This window comes from Pelecanus crispus, chromosome 16 (assembly GCF_030463565.1).
Source record: "Pelecanus crispus isolate bPelCri1 chromosome 16, bPelCri1.pri, whole genome shotgun sequence".
Taxonomy (NCBI): Eukaryota; Metazoa; Chordata; class Aves; order Pelecaniformes; family Pelecanidae; genus Pelecanus; species Pelecanus crispus.
Window position 1 is genome coordinate 7,959,558 of NC_134658.1, and position 23,464 is coordinate 7,983,021.

Sequence of the window (23,464 nt, forward strand, 5' to 3'; positions counted from 1 at the left end):
TTCACTCTATTTGAGCCGATCAGCACCCTAAACCAACAGGTATACTGCACAAAGTAGTAGCCTTTTGTTATTTAAGCTTTCCTGAAGACACATTAATTGTGAAGTCTAATACGTACATACAGACCTGCTTCAGCTCTCAGCTGCTTCTCTGCTTTCCAAGAGTAACACGGGCGACTGAACAACAGGGGAACGCTGTCCTGTCCCTCGGGGGACACGATGACTGCTTGGAGAGCTCTTCAGATGCACAAGAGACACCTGTATGACACCACAGAGTCACAAGTTCTGTGCACACAGTAGTGACAGAAAGACGAAAGGGAAGTAACGCAGCGAAGCAGCTAAGAGGTCAAAGCAGAGAAGTACAAGGCCAAGAATCACCCCCGCTCCTGCTCCGTGTCAGGGCAAGAGCGGAACCGAGGGAGACCTGAACGCTGATCTCCTTGTCTTGGACGAACCCCTCACCCAAACCGCGATGTCTTCTGCTTGCCATAGCCCAGCCCTATGGCATCCAGAACTGAGAACACTTCTGTCCTCCTCCACGAACCCCTCCTGCGGGCCTTGTCCTGGTCCCCTGAAGAGGGGCTGGGGGTCCTCCCACTTTTCTGTTTTCTTGCAAGAAACCACCAAGAGCCACCAGCAATTCAAAGCCTAAGCTACAGACAGAGCGGGGCTCTTCCAGTAAGGTGGGCCCCAGCACGCTGCTTGGAAGTTATTTACTTCTTTATAGGCAGGTTCTACTTGGACAGATGACATTTTAATCTCAAAACCAGAATAGAAATACCATCGGGTAAAGAAAAGGGGAAGGAATTACCATCCAGGCTAGGTGGATTTGAACGGATTGAGGAGATGTCTCACCAGAGCTTAGATCCAATCAGCACATGTCAGAGGATTTTGTGGGATAGGTTTTCTGTTACTCAGTTGAGCAGGCTTCCTTTCAGTGCCTCTGCAAACCGCTTTCTATTTCCCAGCCATCGCCACTATGAACGATAAGTTCAGTTCACAGCAAGCCACTAAAAGCAACGCTGGTTGGCCAAACCACTTCCTCTTCTTCTGCAGGAATTGCTTTGCCTACATAAACAAAAGTCAACTAGCCTCCTACTAATGGAAAAACCAGAGCTTAAAGCTAATTCTTCCTAAATTGCTGCACATAGACAGCTTTAGTCTATTTTCAGCAATACACACACACACACAACCTCCTCTAAAGTATATCTGATCTGTGTATCAGATGGAGGATTTATGTGCCTAAATCAAGATGTAGACACTCAAATACACTAAAGACAAAAATATGGACCACTGAAAGCAGTTAAGGTGAGGATTCTTGCAGAAGTCCCAGCTGGTGCAAGACAGACACAAGTCGATCTCTCCAGCTGAGGACCAGCCCCAGCGTTCCTTTCTTTATGCACAGAAACAAACTGATAAATTTTATAACCATTAGACAGTGACCTCTAAAATTGCATTTGTGAATCCTGTGGAGCAAGACACATTTTCCAGGCTGGTGGATTTCTGCAGGCAGCTCCAGAACTGAACTAGTATTCAAACCTCTGGTCACATCAAAAGGCTGAAATAATAAAACTTGTAGTTATAAAGAGCTCTCTCCCCAGCCAAGGTGCAGAGTTCTGTACAACATCCTAAAAGCAAATTAAGACATAATGAAAACAATTAAACATAACCTCTTAGAATGCAAACATAAGTATAGTAAGGAGCCCTGACATCAAGAATACAGACACTGTCTCAGATGGCGACTGTGGATCCCTGGAAATGTCATTCTACAGAGGGAACGCAGGGTGGGCCAACGACTATGATCAGAGACTGGGATTTAGGTTGGATCTCCTACCACAACACTTTCCAAACCGGAAATGAAAGCCCAGGATTCAGATTTTCAAAGTCAACAGAATTTCAATGGCAGCCAATTTGGAAGATCAACTGACCAAAACCCTCCTTAATATTGGCTATAATTAGAAGACCTATCAGCCAATTCTAAGAAAATAAGACTATGAAAACAAACTCCAAAGCTTTTGAGAAGATCTTTATTAAGTCTCACAACCTTGATCCATTGATGAGATATAACTGGGAAACCAACATACGGAGATAAAGTAAAACAAGGAATAGCAGCTGCGTGAGTAGCAACAAGGATTCTTCAGAGATCTGAGATGCCATCTTCAGCATCTCATCTTCCTTTTTATAGCTACCATGGTTGTACCTGCTCGAGCACACTGTGCATGTGTAAGGATCAAATGGTAATGAAGGACAGACAAGCCTTTTAACCAAATTGGCTTGGCAGTAAGTCTGAAATTTTTGCACAGCTCATTAGTGGTGACTTTTTATGGAAATGTATGCTGAAACAAAACCAAACGCATCTAACAACTACACGTTCTGCAAATAGATTCCTTGATTGAAAAGAAATGGCTCTCTATTATATGCAGGGAAAAAAAGGAGCAAGAAGGAAAGAAAATGAAGGTTTTTGGGAAAGAAGAACCACAATGAGAGTCTTTCATAAATGAGAGTCTCACACCGCTGTGCTGAGACTTCCAGGGACTGATTTTCAACACCTTTCACCTGCCCAGTCATGTACAGCAACGCGCAGGTCAGGCAAGTACCTCTCAAGGACAAATAGCCCTCCATTTCCAAATGCCACAAAAGCAGAAGCAACATCAAAGTCTCACAAATTCTGTAGTGTTTTCTGCAGTACTTCTGTACGCTCTTCTCGAAAACGGGCTGATGAACAGAGCAGCTGCACTGTGAGGGGAGCAGCAGCGGGACCTCCTTGACAGCAAAGTGTCCCCATATTGTAGCTGAGCAAGTGTCACTTGATGTTTGTTTAAATTGCTTAATACTGGATCCTATTTGCAAAGCATTAGCATTCCTGTTCTGTGTCTGCGCTGATTGATCTTATTTGCATATTTAAATCAAATGCCAGTATGAGACACTTAATATTCCCTCAACTTCATTTAGTGCGGCAGCAACATGGGTCAATATCTCACTCCATCCTTTAGCGTGTGGGGAGGGTTCTACCTGAGTCAGCAAATGCTAATAAGCTTTGCTGCTTTCAAGTCTTAAAATCAATTAGTAGTATATTAAGGCAGACTTGCTGAGAGCTCATTTAAGTAATAAAAATCTTTTGTATAGCTAAAAAGAAAAAGAATAGGAAGGTTGATGCTTCCTTCCCCAGTTCCCCAGGGAGGTGTTTTAATCTGAAGTCATAATGGAAAGCCATGCATCTGCCACGTTTAACTGAAACGGGGAGCCGCTCTGCCATTTTTGCCAGCTTCAGAGGGAAAGCAGTAAGGACGTCCAAAACCCACCTGGCCTTTAGTACAGGCTTTTCCCCTACCCTAACAGCTTACACCCATCTGACGGCAGATGAAGCACAGACGACTGACTGAAGTGGAGCTTTTAAGGCATTTTCCCTCCCTCCCTCCCTCCCTCAGATGCAGCTTCCGCAAGTCACCAGGGCCCAGAGCTTGCTGCTGTAAGCCAATGCTACAAATGGCACCAGCCACACAGTACTTGACCTTGAGCACTCCTGAGAGGCTCTCATCATTCAAAGCCAGACTGCACCTCAGCTGGCAACAGAGGTGATTTCAGCTTCCTGCACCAGGAGGTACTCGCACCTGAACGCTCCCCCCACCAAAAGAAGTGTCTGTTCATAGCCAAGTGCAGATATCCCTAGCCACGCTCCCCAGGGAAGCACCGTGGCCAGCGCAGCTATTTGCATTTATTTCTTCATCTTCTAATCGAGTTTTATGAGTGCCTGACTACCCGATGTAGCACCAAGCCCATAAACACTGCAATGGGCAAACACCTGGCTTATTTGCTTGATTTTACTTCAGCAAATTTATTGGACTTCATCTGCAAGTATCAGACCGAGCAGCACTTACACCGGTTCCTGCCAAGGCTGTGAAAAATAATTGAGTCGCCACTGTCATGCCAATTTGCCATTCATTTCCCTTTCAAGGCTGAAATGCCACTGATGACCGGAATATGCTTCATGACCATGAGAACAGTTTCCTCCATGGAACAAAAAAGGAGTAAACAGATACAGAAAACTGGAAATAAATAGAAAAATAGGGTTTACAAGCCAACTTTAGATTTCTCAGGTGGCTTTTTGCCCTTTAAAAGTTGTTCTCAAACAACTGTTCTTGTCTAAAATACTATGCAACTCTGAATTAGTCTTTTTTTTTTTTTTTTAAACATCACAGCTAAGACAAAGGTATGTATTCACTGTCAAGGCAACACCAGTTCTTCAAGTGCTAGCACAGGCCAGGAGCAAAGGGGAGCAAGAAGCACTGGCAGGAACTCAGGCTAATTTGGGATATAAAGCCCAGCTGACTGACTTCAGCCAACCAGATACTTTACTATTTCTCTCATCACATTTGCATCCACCACACCAAACACGTGACTGAGCAGAACAGTTGACTGTGCAAAAATCACTTGTTTCCAATATGCATATGGTACATTAAATGAAACAGTAGCTGCACATTGCAAACAGCTGATGACAAACCGGGACACAGCTACAGAGATGAGATATTGTGGAAAAATTCCAAAGAGCAGCCATAAAAAAAATCTGAAACCGTATGACAGGCAAACCAATTGCCAACCAAATTTTTTGCATTAGGTAGAAAACACTGAATTGGAGACAGCACCAATCCAATGCTATGCTTTAGATCTAATTATAAAACTATTTCTCTTCCAGACACTACACTGTGTAAAACAACCCTGTCACTCAATATTATTGACAGTGCTGCATTGCCTTCCTCCTTATTTGGTATCTTGGTTTATCATGTAGTCCAAATACTAATACTTTGCAAACATGAAACAAATTAAAACGCACCGTGCTGACTGAATAGCTGCGTGGTTTGGCATAGCTTTGACAGCACCCTACGCACGCGTTCCTAAGCGCAGTGTTACGAACCCTAACACGAGAGCAGTGAACACAGCGGTGCGCAGCGTTCTCCCGCTCCTCACCTCCCCACCACGCTCCAGAGCGAAATCGTGCCAGATGTTCTGGCACAGAGACGCAGGAGGCAAAGCTGCTGCAGGGCTGTGTTATCCTTTAGCTATTTGTCACTGGACAGTGTCACTGCGTCGCTGCCTCCCTCTCCAGCAAGACTCGAGCTTTTTCTGCTTCCTTCCAGGTTTATTGCTACCATGCAGGCAGCACTGACGACGAAAGTGATAGCACCTGGGGTTTGTTCCTATCCTTTCTTTCAGGCACGATGTTCATGATGATCAACCATGGGATTTTAATCCCCATGTATTAAAATGGATTGGGAGATTTCAGACGCAGGGATATCAACATTCAAACACGATCTGCAGAGTTCTTGCTTTGTTTCTAGAACAATCAGTCCTTTTACAGCCAATTGGAAACAGCAATGTGACTCAAAACAAGTCAACTCATCCACAAACCTGCTAAGATATAAATATTAACAATAAGATACAGTGACAATAAGCATTATTAAGAAGTGCATGAGGCCAGCACAGCCAATTTAGGATCTCAGCTGCTGATGTCTTTGGCTGGCTTGAATGCTTTAAGCAAGTTACTGCAGCAAAATAAACTAATGTAACGGGTTTTGGTGCACAGAATTAGATAAAAACTCCTGGGTCATCTGCTACTGTCCTCTGCTATTTCATTGTTTCTCCATGTGGTGAGCCTACATACAAAATATGGGCAATTTCTCTTTACAGCACTCCATATAATTTGCAACAATTGGAATTTAAACTCTTCAGGAAGGTTTTTTAGGTTCTGCAGTTCCACAATACAAACAGATAGGAAGTTTTCTAGAATTATAATTAATTACAGTTTTGAACAAATTAACTATAAAAAGAATAATATGTAACGAGCACAGAAATCTTCACATTAATACTCTTACCATCAATTCAATACAACTAATCCCATCAGCATGTTTTCAGACAGGTAACAGTGTTTTGTACCAACGCCACAGAAGACGCTGGGCTTGGGGCCGCTGCTCCTGCACAGCAGCAGGAAGGGCAGCCAGGTTTCCCTGTTGCACACAAGAGACGGCTGAAAGATGCTGAAAGGAACAAACCAACTCTGCATCTCTGCTGCAATCATCTGCTGTGAATTAGTTTACAATAGTAATGAACATCTCAAAGTTACTGCGCTAAAGCCTCTTCGAAGCGAAGGGGCATTTTGAACCCACTGTTTCAGAGCGTTGGCACATTCAGAGAAGCACCGCTTTATGGCTTCCCATGCTGTTCTCCATAGCTTTATGGAGTTTTACAAACTGTGAGGGCTACAAACTTTTTTTTAATTAAAACTTTAATTCTTGAGCACAGTTCTTTAATAGTGAAAAGTAATAGCATGGATTCAGCATGGAGCTCTGGCCTTTTATACACTTAGGAATCATTTCCCCAGTTACAACCACCACTAAGTAGAACAAACAGTACAGTCTAATACTGCTCCAACCCAGAAAAAGCAGAGCACGCTGTTCACCTGAAATTCAGAAGAAATTTTGAACAATAAAATATTGTCTAAATGGGAAGACAACATCAGTATGCTAGACTCATTTTGTATTTAGCATCTTATTAACACTCAAATTGGGTACACGCCTTTTAATATTCGCAGGCACCAAGCCGCTCTGATTGTGCGCCCAAAGAGAAAGAAAGCACGTGCAGAAGCAAACCAGCACTGACTGTCATCACATTCCTCATCCCAATATGAATTTTCTTTTTTTTTTTTTTAAAGGAAACATACAACGCCATCAGATTCACTACTAACTCGGTACTATCTGCCGACTCACCAAACCTACCTCCCATCAGCATCCCGGGATTTCCCGGGGAGGCCTCCCTTCCAAGTTGCTGACTCCAGCATGACCCTAACTCAGCTTGAGACAGAGGGGAGGAGGGAGAGACCAGCCTGAGGGACTACGCTAAATCCTTCCCAGGTCACAACTAAAATTAGGAGGCAGAGTAAACAAAAAGAACAAAAAGCCATTAAGGCAAGGTGCATTAGGCACAGCAGATTAAGAATGAAATGGCAAAAACTGCAGGAGCAGTTGACTGAATAGGAAGCAGAGAACTATGTCTATTAAAACAGAAAACTCCTAAAAAGGTATTGTGCAGTCAGTCCTCGAAAGCTTTATGCCAGACACTCACCATGCCCAATACCAAGCAGACCAAACTAAAAGCAGCTGTTAAGGAGTCAATAGCACTCTGGCATCCAGATCCACGCACTCAACTGCAAGGCCATTTTGGTTTTGAACACATTAAACCATCTCTTGAAGAGATTCAATCAGATAAATACAGCAACAAACTTCCAGAAAAAGGAGCAGCAGAGCAAGGCTCAGGGCCTTCATCCTTCCCACTGCCACCAGAACAAGGGTTAATCTGTACTTTGCAGAAACTCAGGACTCACACTCATTCGTCTTGGTCTGAAAAAGGAAAAAAGCATCAAGCCAGTAAATTTACCAAGAACCCTGTATGCTTCAAATTGTGATTTAGGTACTGAGAGAATTGGGACCCAGCTGGATGTTTAAACGAACCCAATATGGTGTTCGCTCAGAGGGCAAATTGGCGTAAAAAGTACATTCGATTATGGCTTTAAAAATTTTAGCCTATTCAGTACTAGCCTGGCAGTTCTGCAATTTCTTTACACAGATGGAGAATAGGCTTTGAGCAGCCACCGGACAAGCTGAGTCACCGTGTAAGCACCGGCCACGCACACCGCGTCGCGGGCAGGCGGCTCCCGGCCGCTCCACCACCCCCTCCCTCCGTACCCCCTGCAGCCTTAGAGGCTCTCTGGGCCCCATCGCAGCTCTGACCCCCCCGTGCCAACTGCAAGCAGGTAGGACTGGCCTCTAAACCCCTACTGAAGAACTTTCCTGCAGCCCAGTGAAGCCGATCCAAGCCATCGGAGCCCAAGTTTTACTGATAGCACAAGCAATATATCTAAATTTTCAGAAACTCTTCCCCGAGTTTAATATTAAAGACTCATTTGCAAAAGACAAAGGATTTGTGCATCCAAATTTCCCCACTCTGCTCTTTCAAAAATGGGATCACTATTTCCCAGTTTATCAGAGGACTTCCAAAAAATGCACATTCCCCAAGGCCTTGGGGAATCCCCGTTTTTTTTTAGGTGTGTGTCCATCCATCCCCCCAAGGACAGTGTTGGTCTTTACCACAATCAGAAGCTGAAGAGTTATATATGTTTTTACAAAAAATCTTGAATGCTCTTGTTTCCCAAGACACAGAGAAATCCAACTGACCAATTTGTCATCTGTTAATGGGGCAACTGTTACTTTAAAGTCAAAAGACAGACAGGAAAACAAAGAAATGAAGCAGTTTCACAACTTGTGCACAGTGACAATACACCCGCAGAGCAGCGCAGTCAGGAAACCTTGCTCAGGTTTAGCAAAAGGAATGGTCAAAGAGGGACAGGAACCAGTTTTTAATTGTATTTTCGAAATATGTATGCACAACTCCACAAACAACCCTCTAAAGAATGAGATATTTGTGCTTAAGAGGAGGGTATTTATTATGAACGAAAACAGCACCATTTACTTGGGGCTGTTTCCCTCTGTATTTAAACGCTTCTAATTTCTTAAAATAAGCAGTGTTCTTCTAGGCATAATTGTTTCTTTTCAATCAGGCACTTAGTGTTTGCAGCTATCAAATTTGTTGCAGCTGTAATCAAACACGATGTCTTGGGAAGGGAAATCTTCACCTACTGTCAAATCTTGCTGCATTACACAGCACTGCTTCTGCTGCAGCAGTCCAGAGCTCAAAATGTCCTGGTTCTCTCCTGGGATTTCTAACTGAACTTTGCTTGGGGGAGGGGGGGCAGAATTAACCTTAAAACTCTAAAAGTTACATGGATGAGTATTTATAAAAAAATGTATTCAAACGTTATTGCATCCCTTTTCTTTATATAGCACTTTCATTGTTAGAACACAAACACCATGAAAATATAATCCCATTCGAGAGAGAGAAAAACTGAGGCACAGTGCAAAAGTGTGACTTGAGAACATCAGCATAGCGGGACAGTGTCTCACCTAACACAAAGTTAAAATGAGAATCCAGTTCCTTCCTGTTCCTACCAGAAATCCACTGGACAACGCTGTCCCAGCCGCCGAAGGACAAGTCTCAAGTGAGAGCCCTGTGCCTTCTACAGGTTTCTGCACTGTTTGCAAAAAGCCTCTAGTTAGCGACTAAGGAAATATCAGCTATCCCCCTTGGGATGTAGAAAAACCATTTTCAGTCTCCTGTGTTCCATGAACTCAGTCGGTCACTGCTCCTTCCTGTTCTTCAGCTTCTCACCTCAGCATTACCTGCCCTCTTTCCTCCTTGTCTGCTCGTTCTTTTGTCCACATCCAGAGCACAACGTTCAGACGCCGGGCGCCGAGGTCGGTGCAACTGGCACGCCGCACCGTCCTCTTCCTCAGCCCGGTCCCGCGCAGCCGGCGCTCGCCCCACCTGAAACCCCTGCGCGGCCAGCCTGCCCCAGCCCGCCAGCGGAACACCCCAGTCTCGGCAGGATGTGTAACACGCAACGTGAGAGCACAAGGGAACTCCAGGCAAGATGCTCAGGCCCTGAGCGCTTGCTTCGTGCTTGATAAACACTCAGTCTCAGAAAGAAGGACCTGGACAGCCTTGAAAAGCGTGAAGTTTCATCAGGCTGACGAGCCTCAGCACTTCATAGCATCACTCTCCAGTCATGTATGATAAAGAGCAGGTTTGGGTATCTTTCCTTAAATCCCCTTCTATTTTTCATACCCTCAAGACTAACAAGGCAGCCAAGAGGTAATGGTTTACAAGTAATAATGTAATTTTATTTTATATCTACATTAGTAAACTAAAAAAACCCACCTGCTATTCATCATGAACTGCTATTAGCATTATTGAGGAAATGATGTGGAATTTACATCAATTTTCCTCTTATTGTAAAAGACTTGCCCAATTTATTTTAAATGTCAACTTACTATGTATTCATCAGGTATGCAGCAGCAGTGATTGTAATTAATTTCACATGGTAGTCTAGGCATGTGCCTTAACATTAGCTTCACACATCTTTCAGGGGAAGCATCGGTCATTTTTTGTCATTAAATCTTCAGGAGTATTTTTCACAAGATGAGACTGTCAAGATTCACGTCCTAGTAAAATTCTAACTTTGATTATTTATAGCTGTCTCTGCTTCAAAATTCTCCTGCAGTTGAAATGAAATGCAAGACTCCACAACAGCTGGTTAGGATTTTTCAGAAGAATCATTTAGTCATAAAAAAGGAAAAAATCCCGCAGTCTGAGGGTGAACAAGGCTAATTGTGAAATCATGTTGAATTCAAGGGACAGTTTAACAGAAAAAAAAAAACAAGTTTAAGGATGCTAAAAGCATGAAAGCACTTAATTTAAATATTTTCTAAATCATATATTCTGAAATGGAGCTTCATAAGAACTACTTATTTAGTAAAAGAATCTCTTAAGTAAAAAAAAAAAAATTACCTTTAGACCGAAGTATTATAGTTAAATCAAAATGAATTTTTCTCCTCTTTCAATTCAGCAACAAAAAGCTGACAATTTTTCATTCCCAGTCATCCTGCAACTGTTGCCCCCATTTCTTTTTCCAGATCATCCACCTAAAGACTGTTATTTGTGCTGAACTAGTCACGTCTCCTCTCAAACTGTGATACTGCTGTGGGTTTTCCCATATTCACACCACCGTCCAGGAGCTCCCGAATGCTGCATTCACGAGCGCCAATTCGTAGCAGCACGTAGGACAAGCAGCCATCCCGACCTCGTTTTGCAGCTCGGAAGCTGGGAACCCAGCTGGGAACACCTGCGCCACAGCTGGGAACAGGAGCCAGGCTCTGGAGCCGTGACCTGGGGCCTCAAACCCAGGGATGCTGCACCCCCAGCAGCTTTATCCTCAGCCCCACCCGGGTCCGCTCCTGGGGAGATGGCAGGGCTGGGAAGGAGAACATCAGCCTTTGTTTGCTCTCAACACTGTCTTCCACAGCAGAAGGAGGAATATGAAATCCCTACTGTTTACTGAGCTTTGAAACAATATTTGGCATCTAGAGAAAAATCACAACAAACAGTAAGAGATCAGAGAACATGAAGAATCAGACAATGAAAGCAGACAGAAACAAGCTGGCAACACACCCCAAACTAAATGAAAAAAGATGAGGAAGTCAGACAATGAGGAAAAGAGGATTAAGGAAGATCTAGCAGCAAGGCACAATAACATATAATGAAGTCAGAAAACTGTGAGCTCAGGAAAGAAGCACCACAGGATAGCAGCCCCAGAGCTGCTGTTCCTCCAATTCCACTGCCACCTCTGGCACCTGCCTTACCTAGGCCTTGGGGAAAACCTCTACAGACTTTCAGATACTCATTCTGCTTATCTGGTCTTAGCATTTCTAAACATTCTCATAGTGGGAGTGTTTTTTTAATAAATTCTGCCACCCCTGCACACAAGCCCTCTCTTTTTTAACCAGTGAAATGTATAGCTAAACCGCACGTCCTGAAACAACGAGAAATGAAGAAACATATATACAGGTAAGAGCAGATGTCATCTGTGGTGTTTTCATGAAATTTCTTGTAAGAGATCTTATCATGCAGGCATCATACTGACTAGATAAGCTAAGGAGATGTTAACTTAGACAAAGCCAACCTCCATTTACGTATTTCCCAGAGGGTCAGAGCAGAACAGACATCAAATGTTTTTGTGTCACTTTGATGCCTCCAACTACAGACTTTCTTCCTGTCCTCCTTTAAAAAAGTTCCTGAGATCTTTTGTTTCAGTTTTAAAATTCTGTTTCTTTTGGTGCATTTCCCAATGATTGCTTAAAGGGAGGAGGAGAATAATGAGCATGCTTTGATAGCAGATCATAAAGGAGCCATTTACTGCAAGGACCCTGATGCATTGTTCTGTCTTTAAACATGAATTATCGAATCACAAGCTATTCACCAAGTCATAGATTACCAGTGAACTGAAGCAGCAGTACAGCAGCAGCATGTCCCTTTGATCAAACACACACCTACCACCTCCTTTACTCTTAATTATCCAAACAGCAAGCAAGCAGCTTGTTTTGAGACAGGCTCAGAGCATCAGGTTTAGCAAGCCTGCCCTGTCCCTCTCAAAATGAAGCTTTCATTTACACCAATGTTCTGTGTCACTCGGTGCTCAGATTAAGTTTTAAGTACATTTCTTTCTTTTCCCCTGGAGATGCGCTCAGTTACCTGCTTTAAAGCCTCCTAATCACCAGTGAAATAAACTTCAGATAATTTAAAGTATGTGACTAAAGGGCAGCCCTGGAACAAGCCTTTGTGCAACATTACCTGCTGCATCAAGGTAATAAAAAACCCACATTAAAAAGTGTACAAGTAACATAACTAAATGCCAAAAAATGAACTCTAAATGTCAAAAAAGTACAAAACCAGCTAGGAGTCCTCTATCATGCAATTTGGGAGCAATGTACTGTCATGTCTACTAGACACAACAATTGACATGTTCTAGCAGAGATTCTGCAGCCTTTCCTCACCACGCTGCTGCGCTCGCCCGTCCCAACAGCCACCGCACCCACCAGCATCCCCAGCAGGCACGTACCCTGGGAACAGCAGAGCACGGTGTCCGACCGACACGCACTGCAGCACCGCTGCCCAGCCATACCCAACACCCGCTAACACACCGACCACTTCAAGACTAAAGAACACCTTAGTGCCACCGCCACCTCAAGGCAGAGCAAAGGTTTTAATCAGAAATTAGAGGGTACTTAAACAGAATTCTCCTGAACCTGAACCGTCAAGTGCAGAAAACGATGAAAGACTACAACATTGTCTAAACGAAGGCATCTGCTTGGTTTAATGTATTGGGTAATTGTCCGGTAGAACTCATTACCAAAAATTATCATTAAGGCTGAGAACTTCTAAGGACTCCAAATAAAAACATTTTAGGGGGATAGGAACAACATTCTAGGTTCAATAATCAACATAAATGTATCTCAAATTTTAACATGGTTAATTTGTCGTTTACCCAGCAGTACCAGCTCATATTACAATCATGACCTGCCTTCCACTATAAACAGTTCTTTCATGTATCTGATGACTTCCACCGTCCAAGATTTTCTGAAGCTACCAAACCTTCACATCTAATCCTTTATCTCCACAACCACACCAAACACCACATATTATTTATGACAAGAGACACAGGAGGTAAATTTAAACACTTGGGGAGGAAGGTGCAGGGAAAAGAAAAATAACAAATAAGTGAAGAGAACATAAAGGAAAAAACCACACTAACATCCAAGCATCCTATGCACTGCTCTGCAGTCCCCACCGTCTCAGCCATAAATCGCACTGGCTACACGGGGCGCTGCGCTTGCTGTAACCCCGCGGATTCCACAGTCAAATCCCGCATTACCCTTCCTTCTCAGTCATTCGAGCTTTGCTGTTAGAGTAAGCTTTTAAAGATGTTTCGAGCACAGATGCTGAGAGGAAAAAATACATTACACTTGGAAGGAATCAGCAATTTGAATTCTGAAAGAATGGATCAAATTATACAAGAACCAGGCAATCTTGTCTTGGATTAAGTGCCTGCATATGTATGTATATATCCTGGTATAAACTCTGCACCTTGGTTTCACACCCTGCCATAAGCCAAATGCGGATACAATTCAAGACAATTACCGGACTGGGCAGACTTACCTTCATAGTTCGCCTGGAAGCCTTGAGCACTGACCGCGTAATCACTCACAAGCCACAAGGACAGCACAACCCCTGTACTCACAATAGGAGCAGGCAGCTGGAAACCCGTTAACCTGGAAGAAATCAAGAGGAAGGTTACACTCACCATTTCTGCCTTTGACCTGCTGGCAAATCCAAGAGTGGGGCAGCTGCCACTTTGGCCAATACACCACAGCCTGAAGCGGGGAGCTTCAGAGCTAAAAACGACAGACTGGTACAGCTTGAATTCAATAGCTGTTCAACAAATGCTGGGCAAACTCATCCCGGGCTTTTAACACCTTCTGGCTTACCAGAGTAACTACTAATGCATTTCTTCATGGACTGTATTTTAAACCCATCTATCTGCTTCACACCTTGTTCACTAACACCATCTGCTCTGCAGTGCTCTGCTAACCCCAGCCCTGTGATCTCAGAGCAGTCACCGAACCCTTCAGAATAACTTTCCCCATCCATGAAATGGGAGCAATATTTAAGGGTACTGAATGAGCCCAAGACACTATTGAATAATGCCTATAACGCGTTTTGAGAACCTTGGAGTAAAAACATTAGATAAGGGTCTGAAGCATTATACAATCTACATTAAATCAAGCACAGTCTAAAACAGCAGAAGAGAGCAGGCAAGAAAATGTTTTTTCCCAATTAAAGCCCATCAGGGTGGCTATCTTCAGAGTATTTGTTTGTAGTTTTACCACAGAGAAGTTTTGAAGTTTTTAAGAATCCTCCCCAACTATGCCTGCAAGAGCAATCCCAAGGCTGGCACTTTTCATCCTACTCCCTAATATCTAACATCTACCACCGTGCAGATTGTGATGGTTAACCCCTCTTTACCCACTGAGGAAATCAAAGCCCACAGACAGGAAATCACCTGCAAAGATGATCAGCAGATGTACTGTAGGAGCTGCCTGGAACACAGACACGCGCCCACAAGCCAGGGCAGAACGAGCTGTAGAGAGGGGACGAGCCGAGCGCGCAGACCAGAGGCAGCGCTGCAGAAGCCCACCGCCCAGGTGCCTTCCCCTCCCCGGCGTTCTTTGCAGACTTAGTGCAGAATGACAACTGTTCATTTCATTACAACAGTCTGTTTGTTAAGGATTTTAAACTGGCATTATTAGATCCCAAACACTAAATCCCTGATACCCTATTGACATAGCCCAAGAACAGCTAACGTACCTTTCTCAAACAATTACAGTTTTATAACTTACAAGCCTTCCCCTTACACTTTGCTATGGTGATTTATGTAATAGATTTACACAAGGAGCATTTGTTTTAAAGCAATCTCATATGAGATTCTTGCCTGCCATTATCAAGGACAGAAATTCAGATGCAATCCCCATTGCCCAATAACTGTCCTAAAACCAGACTTTTACAAAACTGCAGAAGCACTGAAGGAACTCACTGCCACACGGATCATTCAAGATCAAGAGTATTCAAGCTGGATCAAAAGGATACAAGTAGCACAAGATAAACTACAGTAAGAAAGAAAGTTTAAAGCTTCTTACACACATACTCAGAGGTTTATCCCACATCTTTTTCTACAGCAGCTAGTCTTTCTTACTGAGAGGGCAAAAGATCACGCGTGATACAAAGCTCTCTGACCCCTTAATACATACCTATGTGTATATATTTGATTCAGAATATTTCCTCTCCTCATATATTACATGGAATAAAGCAAGCACCAAGCACCCATAGAACAAAATCAGATCATTAATTTGGGGGGCCACCATCTTCTCTCTGACCACGGGGTCAGGTACCAGTACCCTGCAATTTCCAGCACAAGCAATTCCTTCTTAAAGTTGCCACCAGCCCCCTGGCAACTTCCAGAGACAGTGAGTGAACTTCCCTGCTGTTCTTACTCTGGCCCTAATTTAGTAAACCTAAATATTATTTCAAACAGATTGAACTCTAATGAAAGTTGACATGCTCTGCCCGAGAACCTTATTAAAGCAAAATTTCCAGTTATTGGCAAAGTTCATGCAGTTGTCAGCCAATGATGGCAGTCAAGTTTTAATGTCAGCAAAGAAGTACTTAACCGCTCTCAGCATAAAATCCATTGTCTGTACAAGCTGGAAGAACAACTGCTCCCGTTTATTAAAAATAAAAGGTTCCCAGGTTTTTTAAGGATTCAAGATAGTTTTACCATGCACAGAACTGAGGAAGAGTGCCGTAGTTTTTATTAATTTATTTTTGCAGTTTAATTAGAATGGCTTATTGAAACCTTCGTGCACTCAAAAAATCCAGGAAATGCATGGACCAGTTTTAATAAAAACATACAATGGACAGCAGAACCTGTCAATTTGTCTTCCTCTAATCACCACGCAGTGTTTTATCATTACCTAGGAATTAGTTAACAGTAGTCTGTGCTTCTTACATCCTGAGTAGAGCTGTTCTCTCTGAACTAAGCTTTTTGCATCATGGATGCTGCTCAATCTACTAGGAGGACCCCACTTCGCAGATGTTGCTTTTAACGCAGGGCAACATTTACATGTCTGCTTACCTGCAGGCAAGCGCACATGTCCCATAGGAGTCACCAGGAATTGAGTGCTACCTGAAACAACACCGCCCTCAAGCATGTATTCGTATTTTCTAGTTACAGGGCCTTAAAAGAAAAGGATGGCCTGTGCATCAGGGCATGAAATTGTAACTGAGGGTTTGTTCTCAGTCTCTCTACAGATTCCACATTGACTGAATAGACAATTTTCATGGGAACCTCTGGGCTTCCTGAACCTCTGAAAATTAATAAACCCAACCATCACTCCAGGCCCTTAAGTTCAGATGTTCATTTGTGTCTGTCTAGCATCCCTGGAGCAAGCAGAAGAAAATGGGCTGCCTGACAGCACAAAAGGTGACCAAACACTTTGGTCTTCCTCTTCAGATCAAACAGTCTTTCTGCCCATGAAAGATGAAAAGTGCCTCCATTAGTGCTAAAGCTAAACTTGTTCAGAAGGAAGCAGGAAATACTGCTTCAGTAAGAAAAATATCCATATAGCAACTCCTACCCTCTATGCCACTAATTTCCATGTCTCCTCCTGCAGTGAAAACCTGCACTAGAAATGAGATTAAATTCCTCCCGTTCCTCACTGGAAGCAGCTGCAGTCAAAATAAAAGTTACTCCTCCACTTAAGCCTTCAACCAAGGCACACAACTGAAAACTCTCCCTTCTTTTGATGTCCTCGTCTTTTCCAAGCAAGAGCACAGGCAATATCCTCTTGAAGAAACAATGATTTAACAATGCCTGCGCACAAATCACTCCTGTAAGACCTCAGCGCTCCTGTTCCAAAGACCCAGAAACAGCCAAGCTTGGCAGGATGCCCTGCCTTGTTTTGACCTGGCTGGTAAACTGTCCTCATGCCTTCCTCCCTAAATCTGCAGCCCAGGCAAATTTAAAGCATGGGGATCAACATGATGGCAGACAAAATATGAAATCATTCCCCAATGGCCTCATGCATGAAACAGTAATTCTGACATCACTGTTATTTAGTTTAGCAATAAAAAAAAATATATATATATACAGTAATGAGAAAGAAAAGCAGCAAACTCTGTTCCTTGTTTTTATTAAGGGCCATAACAAGAAGGTGAGGGCAGTAATAACAGCACAAATAATCATCTTCCATTTCTTCTGTACCTCTGGCCAAATGGATTATTGAGTGATTATCCCCTTAAGTTGCTTGGAGCCAACACTGATTGTGTGAGATTTTCAATGTGTTTTTCATTGGCTTAATTCTGCTCCTACTGTGAGGAACCAAACTAAACCAGTGCCAGAAATACCACTTCATAAGCTTGCCCTTGCTTCACAGTACGGCAAAAATCAATATACTAAAACAAATTAACACAGAAATCCTCCACTCTATTTGCATCCTTCTTCATTCTTTGCCTCGGGTTTGCCACAGACGTTGCAAATATTTCTGCTGCATGACTCCCCGTTTGCAGCAGAACAGCAAAATCTGCTTCACAGAACAGCTTTGCTAGAACTGATGTCAGTAGAAACGACCTGCTGTTGCAACCACCACCACCAACCACAGGTTCTCCGCGGCGCCAGGAGCACCAACGCCCCTCAGCACACCAGCAGCTCCTGAGGCTCCAGGCCTGGACCAGACACTGGGGTCTGGGCATGCTGCTCTCCGCTCCTCACAGCGCCCAAACGCCTTCCCCCTGTGATCTATCACCATCTTCCCTAATGCCAGAGTCCCTCCCCAGTGGGAAACTGTCCCATCCGCCTCCGAAAGGAGTTGAGCACCAGTCAAAGACCCACGGACTGCTCTGCTCAGCAGGTTCAACTCACAGCTGAGCACTTCTTTTGCCCTAGAAAAAGAAGTCAGGCAGGACAGGCCACACCTCAGCCCCTTTGCAAATGGCTCTCACCTCCATCTGTTGCATATTATACTGTTCCACTGTATCAAGTACAAGTGTATCGCATACTGTGACGCAGGCTCCCATTTTGGAGTGCAGGTGCCATAATTAAAACAAGGGACATTATTTTTCTGGTAGGATGCCCACCATCAGCTCAGGCTGCAATCAAAATAGTTATTGCAGCTGGCAATCCAACAGCCTTTAAAGCATAAATGCTAGAGAAGTGCCTCAGAACATCTAATGAAAACGCATTGGATTGCATCGTTTAGCCCAGCATTAAATTACACTACACCATACTTCAGTGATTTTTTTCCTGCATGTAATTTAAAGGCACCTATTAAAGAAAATTTCCCATCAAATGAACCACTCTCTTCCCTATATACAGTTTAAATGATGTGGTTCTGTAAGTGCTAGTCTGACACCCCTGCACTATCCCAGGACAACAGTCAAGCTAAGTCGGTGTAAGGCACTGTGTTGGGAAAACAACAGCTCAGGGTCAGAGCTGCCCTTTGGAGAAGTCTGGAACGAGCAGGTGAGTCCTCTTTCACACCGTGCGCCCAGCTAACAAGACAGCAGTCTACCTGAAGTCACCTGAAAGGTGCGTTCATGAACTATTTGACTAATCCACTGTCAACTGGGGCCAACAGAAAGAGCCCAGTAACTCCCCACTGACTCGGAGTCAAGTTTTATATGCCTTATTCAGCTAGACAGCTGGCTCACATGCACACAGCAAGGAGGAAACTCACTAGCTTCAACGAGGCCACGTACATTCAGTCTTCCCTCTGAAAAAGGGGTATGAGCACTATTAATTAACATTTGCAACTTTCTCAATCTTGATGAGAAGGATGTGTAAGCATTGTACTCCAGCTGCTGCAGGGAGAACACCTTCAGAAATACATACGTATGTGTATGTTTAAAAGTTAAAGTCTTAGGGGAAACTGGAAACACAGCCATGCGCAAAGTCAGTGGTCACTCACAGATGTCCTCCTCAAGGCTGCTTCACAGAATGTATGTCAAGAATAAAAGAACAAATGCAAGAGATCAGGGAATTTATCCACAGCAATCCATCCCATCTCAGATGTCATTACAGGTAGCAGATTTTTTTCTTTAAAGACACAGTTGCTGGTGGGTGTACGGTAAAGTAAGTAAGGGGGGAAAGGGTAAAGTAAGGGGGGTAAAAAAACATTTTGTCATTCCTATCAATATCTTAGTTCTAGAAATCATCTTTCATCCTCAAGGAGTTTAATGTCTCCTCCAAATCATGGGCCAAAACCCAAGAGAATCACCATGCTTTTCAAATATTACTTTACAAAGCTGGCAAAAAAGCCAAGCATAGATGCCCTAGGCACAAGGACTTCAGCATGTGCAGTAAAACCCAAGCTGACAGGTCTTTGTTTCTCGCTTATCGTTGTCTGCAAGATTCCCTGCCAGCCCTGTCTCCAGGAGGGCTTTCTGTGCTGTCCAGCCCATAACCTGCTCCAGCGTCCTCACGGCTCCTGCGGCCGCCATCACCCAGCACTCCCCTGCCTGGCTTATCCCCCACAGCTGTGCCAGAACATGCAGACTTCCCCCATTTTCAGTAAGTGTGGATGAAAGACACCTGAGGAGCCAGCTGACTCTCTGCTCACATTTCCTTAGGCTTATCTAGCACAGAGTTTCTTCCCCAGTGGCTGTTAGTATTTCTCCCTCTCTGTACTACTTTAATAGGGAAACAAGCAATTACAATGAGATGTTAGCTTGATTTGTCTTTCAACCATATTGACAGAATAACTGGTACCACAAATTTTCTCATTAATCATAAATGAAACAAGCAGAGCATAATGTGAGAACACTCCCAGCTCATGCATGCTGCAGACACTTAAAAGCCAGTCCTGTCTGCAAGGCAGAACTCAGCGGTGTCACTTAGACAGTTGCCCTTTAGTTTTGATCCCTGTAAGGCTGTGTCGGGGTTCAGCCCCAGCAGCAGCTCAGCACCACGCAGCCATCGCTCACCCCCCTGCCCCGGTGGGATGGGGGAGAGAATCGGAGGAGTGAGAGTGAGAAACACTCCTGGGGTGAGATAAGAGCAGTTTAATAATTGAAATAAAGTAAAACAGTAATTATAATAATAATAATACACAAAGCAAGTGATGCACAAAGCAATTGCTCACCACCCGCCGACCGATGCCCAGCCAGTTCCCGAGCAGCGATCGCTGCTCCCTGGCCAACCCCCCCAGTTTCCATACTGCCCATGACACCGTATGGTATGGAATGGCCCTTGGGGCAGTTGGGATCAACTGTTCTGGCTGTGCCCCCTCCCAGTTTCTTGTGCCCCTGGCAGAGCATGGGAAGCTGAAAAGCCCTTTGACTAGTGTAAGCACTATCCAGCAACAACTAAACCATCAGCACGTTACCAACATTATTCTCCTACTAAATCCAAAACACAGCACTGTGCCAGCTACTAGGAAGAAAATTAACTCTATCCCAGCTGAAACCAGGACAGGCTGAAATGATGCTCTGGGCCAAAAAACAAACAAACAAACAAAAAAAAACACCTCTCAGCCCAGGCAAGTATCCTTAAAAGGATACTGTAATGACATAAGAAAAACAGTATCAGTTCATATTTGGATTTATGCAACTTGTTGGAATGATTTATGCTCAAAACCAAGCTGCTTTTGAGTCAAGCTATAAACAGAAGCTGAACAAACATCTTCAGAAGCATGCTGCAAGCAGCAGTAACTCCTTGTACATTCTCTGTTCATATTTTACCAAGCAAGTCCAAACTGGGTCTGCTGCCAACCAACACCACATGTCCCATTTTATTCCATACTACCGTCCAACCATCCCCCTGCCCAGCTGGTTGATAATTAAGTTGCCTCTAAAATAATATAATCCATTGGCTCTGACATAGATTACTATATATTTTTCTTATCAAGAGAGTAACAAGCATTAGGAAGAAAAAAGCTTTCTCTGTCCCTTAAACTTGCTCACGATGACATATACTACACCTACATTTTTTTCCAGAAAGTTAATCTAGCACTTAGCAAACAGTTCTCAATCTAACATCACACAATCAATACCCCGTGTGCCAGCATGACTTAGGAAACAACTGCACTTTCTTCCCTCCTCCAAGTCAAGTATAATTCATCAAGCCACACGAGTCCTTTGCTTACCTCTGACACTGACAAAGGCTTCATTAACTAACACAGTGTCTACGGACGGTCACAGGGCTCGAATGCCAGCCTGGATGCATTCCTTCGCTCTTTTAAAACGGGGTTTGGGTCAACTCCCACTAGAAAGTGTTATTTATAGAGCCTAAAGCCAACACAACCATCTCAAATATATGAGGCCTTCATGGCTCAAGCTGGGAACAGGTATGAAGCATCAAATTTCAATAAACTTAGTTTTCCATACAATGCAACAGAGTGGGAACACCATAGCCTTAAAATTATTTTATTATTTTTGTCATGTCCCTTCCATGCTCATTTTTCCCGTACTTTCTCAAGTAGCAGTGAGATGCAAGCAGATCTCTGACAAACTTTGGCATCTATATTCTCTGTCTTGTTATTGCAAACCAAAAAAGAAAAACACAAATTCACAGAAAAGTTCACTAAATTTTAGTAACCTCTTGGCAAATCTGAGCTGATATTCTATAAACAAAGACAAGTTTGGATATAAACCAAGTAAGGCTCAGCAGTGTCAATTCAAAACTTGGCAGTTTTAGGTTATTTCTAGCTTTCTTCAAAAAAAAACCAAACCAGGCACGTGAAATCTAGTAAATGGGAGAAATAAGTTCTCAGAACCCCCTGCAAATCACACAAGCCTTACTGCTAAATGCAATGCAACTGGTGAACAACATGAAAGCATTACCATACTGGAGATGTTGCAAATACTAAAGGGTTTGTGTGAATATTGGGGTAACATTAACTCTTCTGCTGCATGCTGTGCAAAAACAGTGTCCTACAGCCTAAAGAACTTTAAATGTAAACAGACATGAATGTTCAAAACAGCTTTAAATGCAAGAAAGGCAGAGTAAATATAGAAGTTCTCAGGCCGGCAGCATTCTGAACAGAAATACTACTTCCTAATTGTTCACGCTTGTTCAGCTGGGAGGCAGCTTTTGAAACCAGAGTGCTGGAAGTCTCAACTCCATGGCTACACTCTCAGGTATGCTGCTAGCCTGCTAGAAGATTTTAGGCAATCCTTTGAACCCTAAGCGCCTTTGGCAACCTCAGTCCCCGCCACACAGAATCCTGACCAGCCACCAGTCTTGCAGAGATGCTTAGAAGCATCAATGAGAGCATATGGAGATTCCCAGATGGAAGGCACCAAGCATTAGATTTATGGCAAACAGGTAGTTTGGGGCTGAAGAGATAAACTACCAGTAGTTTCATATGCTGTCGTAGGTGACACAATCAAAAACTCTAATTCTGGCTTCACTACTATATGCACTTACTACACATGCGTCCCTGTTCCTCCTGTTTTCTCTATCTGAATCCCAAGAAGCTAAAACTATACAACTGTAAAGAGCCAAAGCTGACATGCAAAGCGAATCCACGTCTCCTCTGCCAAGTCTGCGCATACTCCTTACGCATACAAGAATCAGGATTTGAACTAGACTTACGTCATCAGTATTAAAGAATCTTTACTTCCCTCGAGTGAGTATTAAGCCCCAGCATCAGGCAAGCACTGTTCTGCCTACACGATCCTGGGACAGCCAGCTTAGACCTACTTCGGGGATTTCCACATAAACTGCAGTCTCGCTTCCCACCACAATACAGGTATGCCTACGCTAATTCCTTAAGATTTTAATTTATAACAACGCATAATAAATTAAATTTATTGGCAACAGATGAGAAGGAAACAGCAGAAATTCACTTTCTATAAAGCTAAGAGTTAAAAAGCAGCACCCAAATGGAACAAAACCAATGCAAGCTGTCCTCCACAGCCAGTGCAGTCAAAAAAAGTAGGTTAATAAAAAAATTTGATTTTTAGATGATGTGTGGTACGATGAAAGAAATGCAACAAATCCCACTGTTCCTGCCGATGAAGATTTATCTAAAAAGACTGTAATATTGATTCATGTCATATCTAATTCCCTATTCACTTGCACCTTGTGTGAACGCTGAATATTGAGCAGAAATGGGATAAAAATGTTGTTAACTGCTGATGTTTAGCAGGGGAGCCCAGTAATGCACAATGCACTAGAGGTGAAAAGCCCTGGGTTTGAATCCAGAAGCATCAGAGCTACTGCTTGCCTGGTGCTAGTCGCTGCTTTCTGTTTCCATACTCCTCCTCTGCCACACATACAGAAACCAGGAACAGCAGCTCTCATGAGCTGTAAGCCTAAATATTATAAAAATCGCTAAAGATGTAAGGACAATTACTGCACCTTTGGACAGCAGAAGCCATTATGTTTTCCAAACAGCTACAAAACTGCAAA

The 23,464-nt window shown here is 43.4% G+C and overlaps 1 protein-coding gene across 1 annotated transcript in view; it reads right to left on the reverse strand.

Moving 5' to 3' along the window:
* Positions 1-23,464, reverse strand: part of CSMD2 (CUB and Sushi multiple domains 2) — a 304,278-nt gene that overhangs the window by 243,671 nt on the left and 37,143 nt on the right. Inside the window, exon 3 of the mRNA XM_075722124.1 lies at positions 13,657-13,769. Coding sequence (XP_075578239.1) covers positions 13,657-13,769 — 113 coding nt within the window. The remainder of the gene's footprint in view (positions 1-13,656; positions 13,770-23,464) is intronic.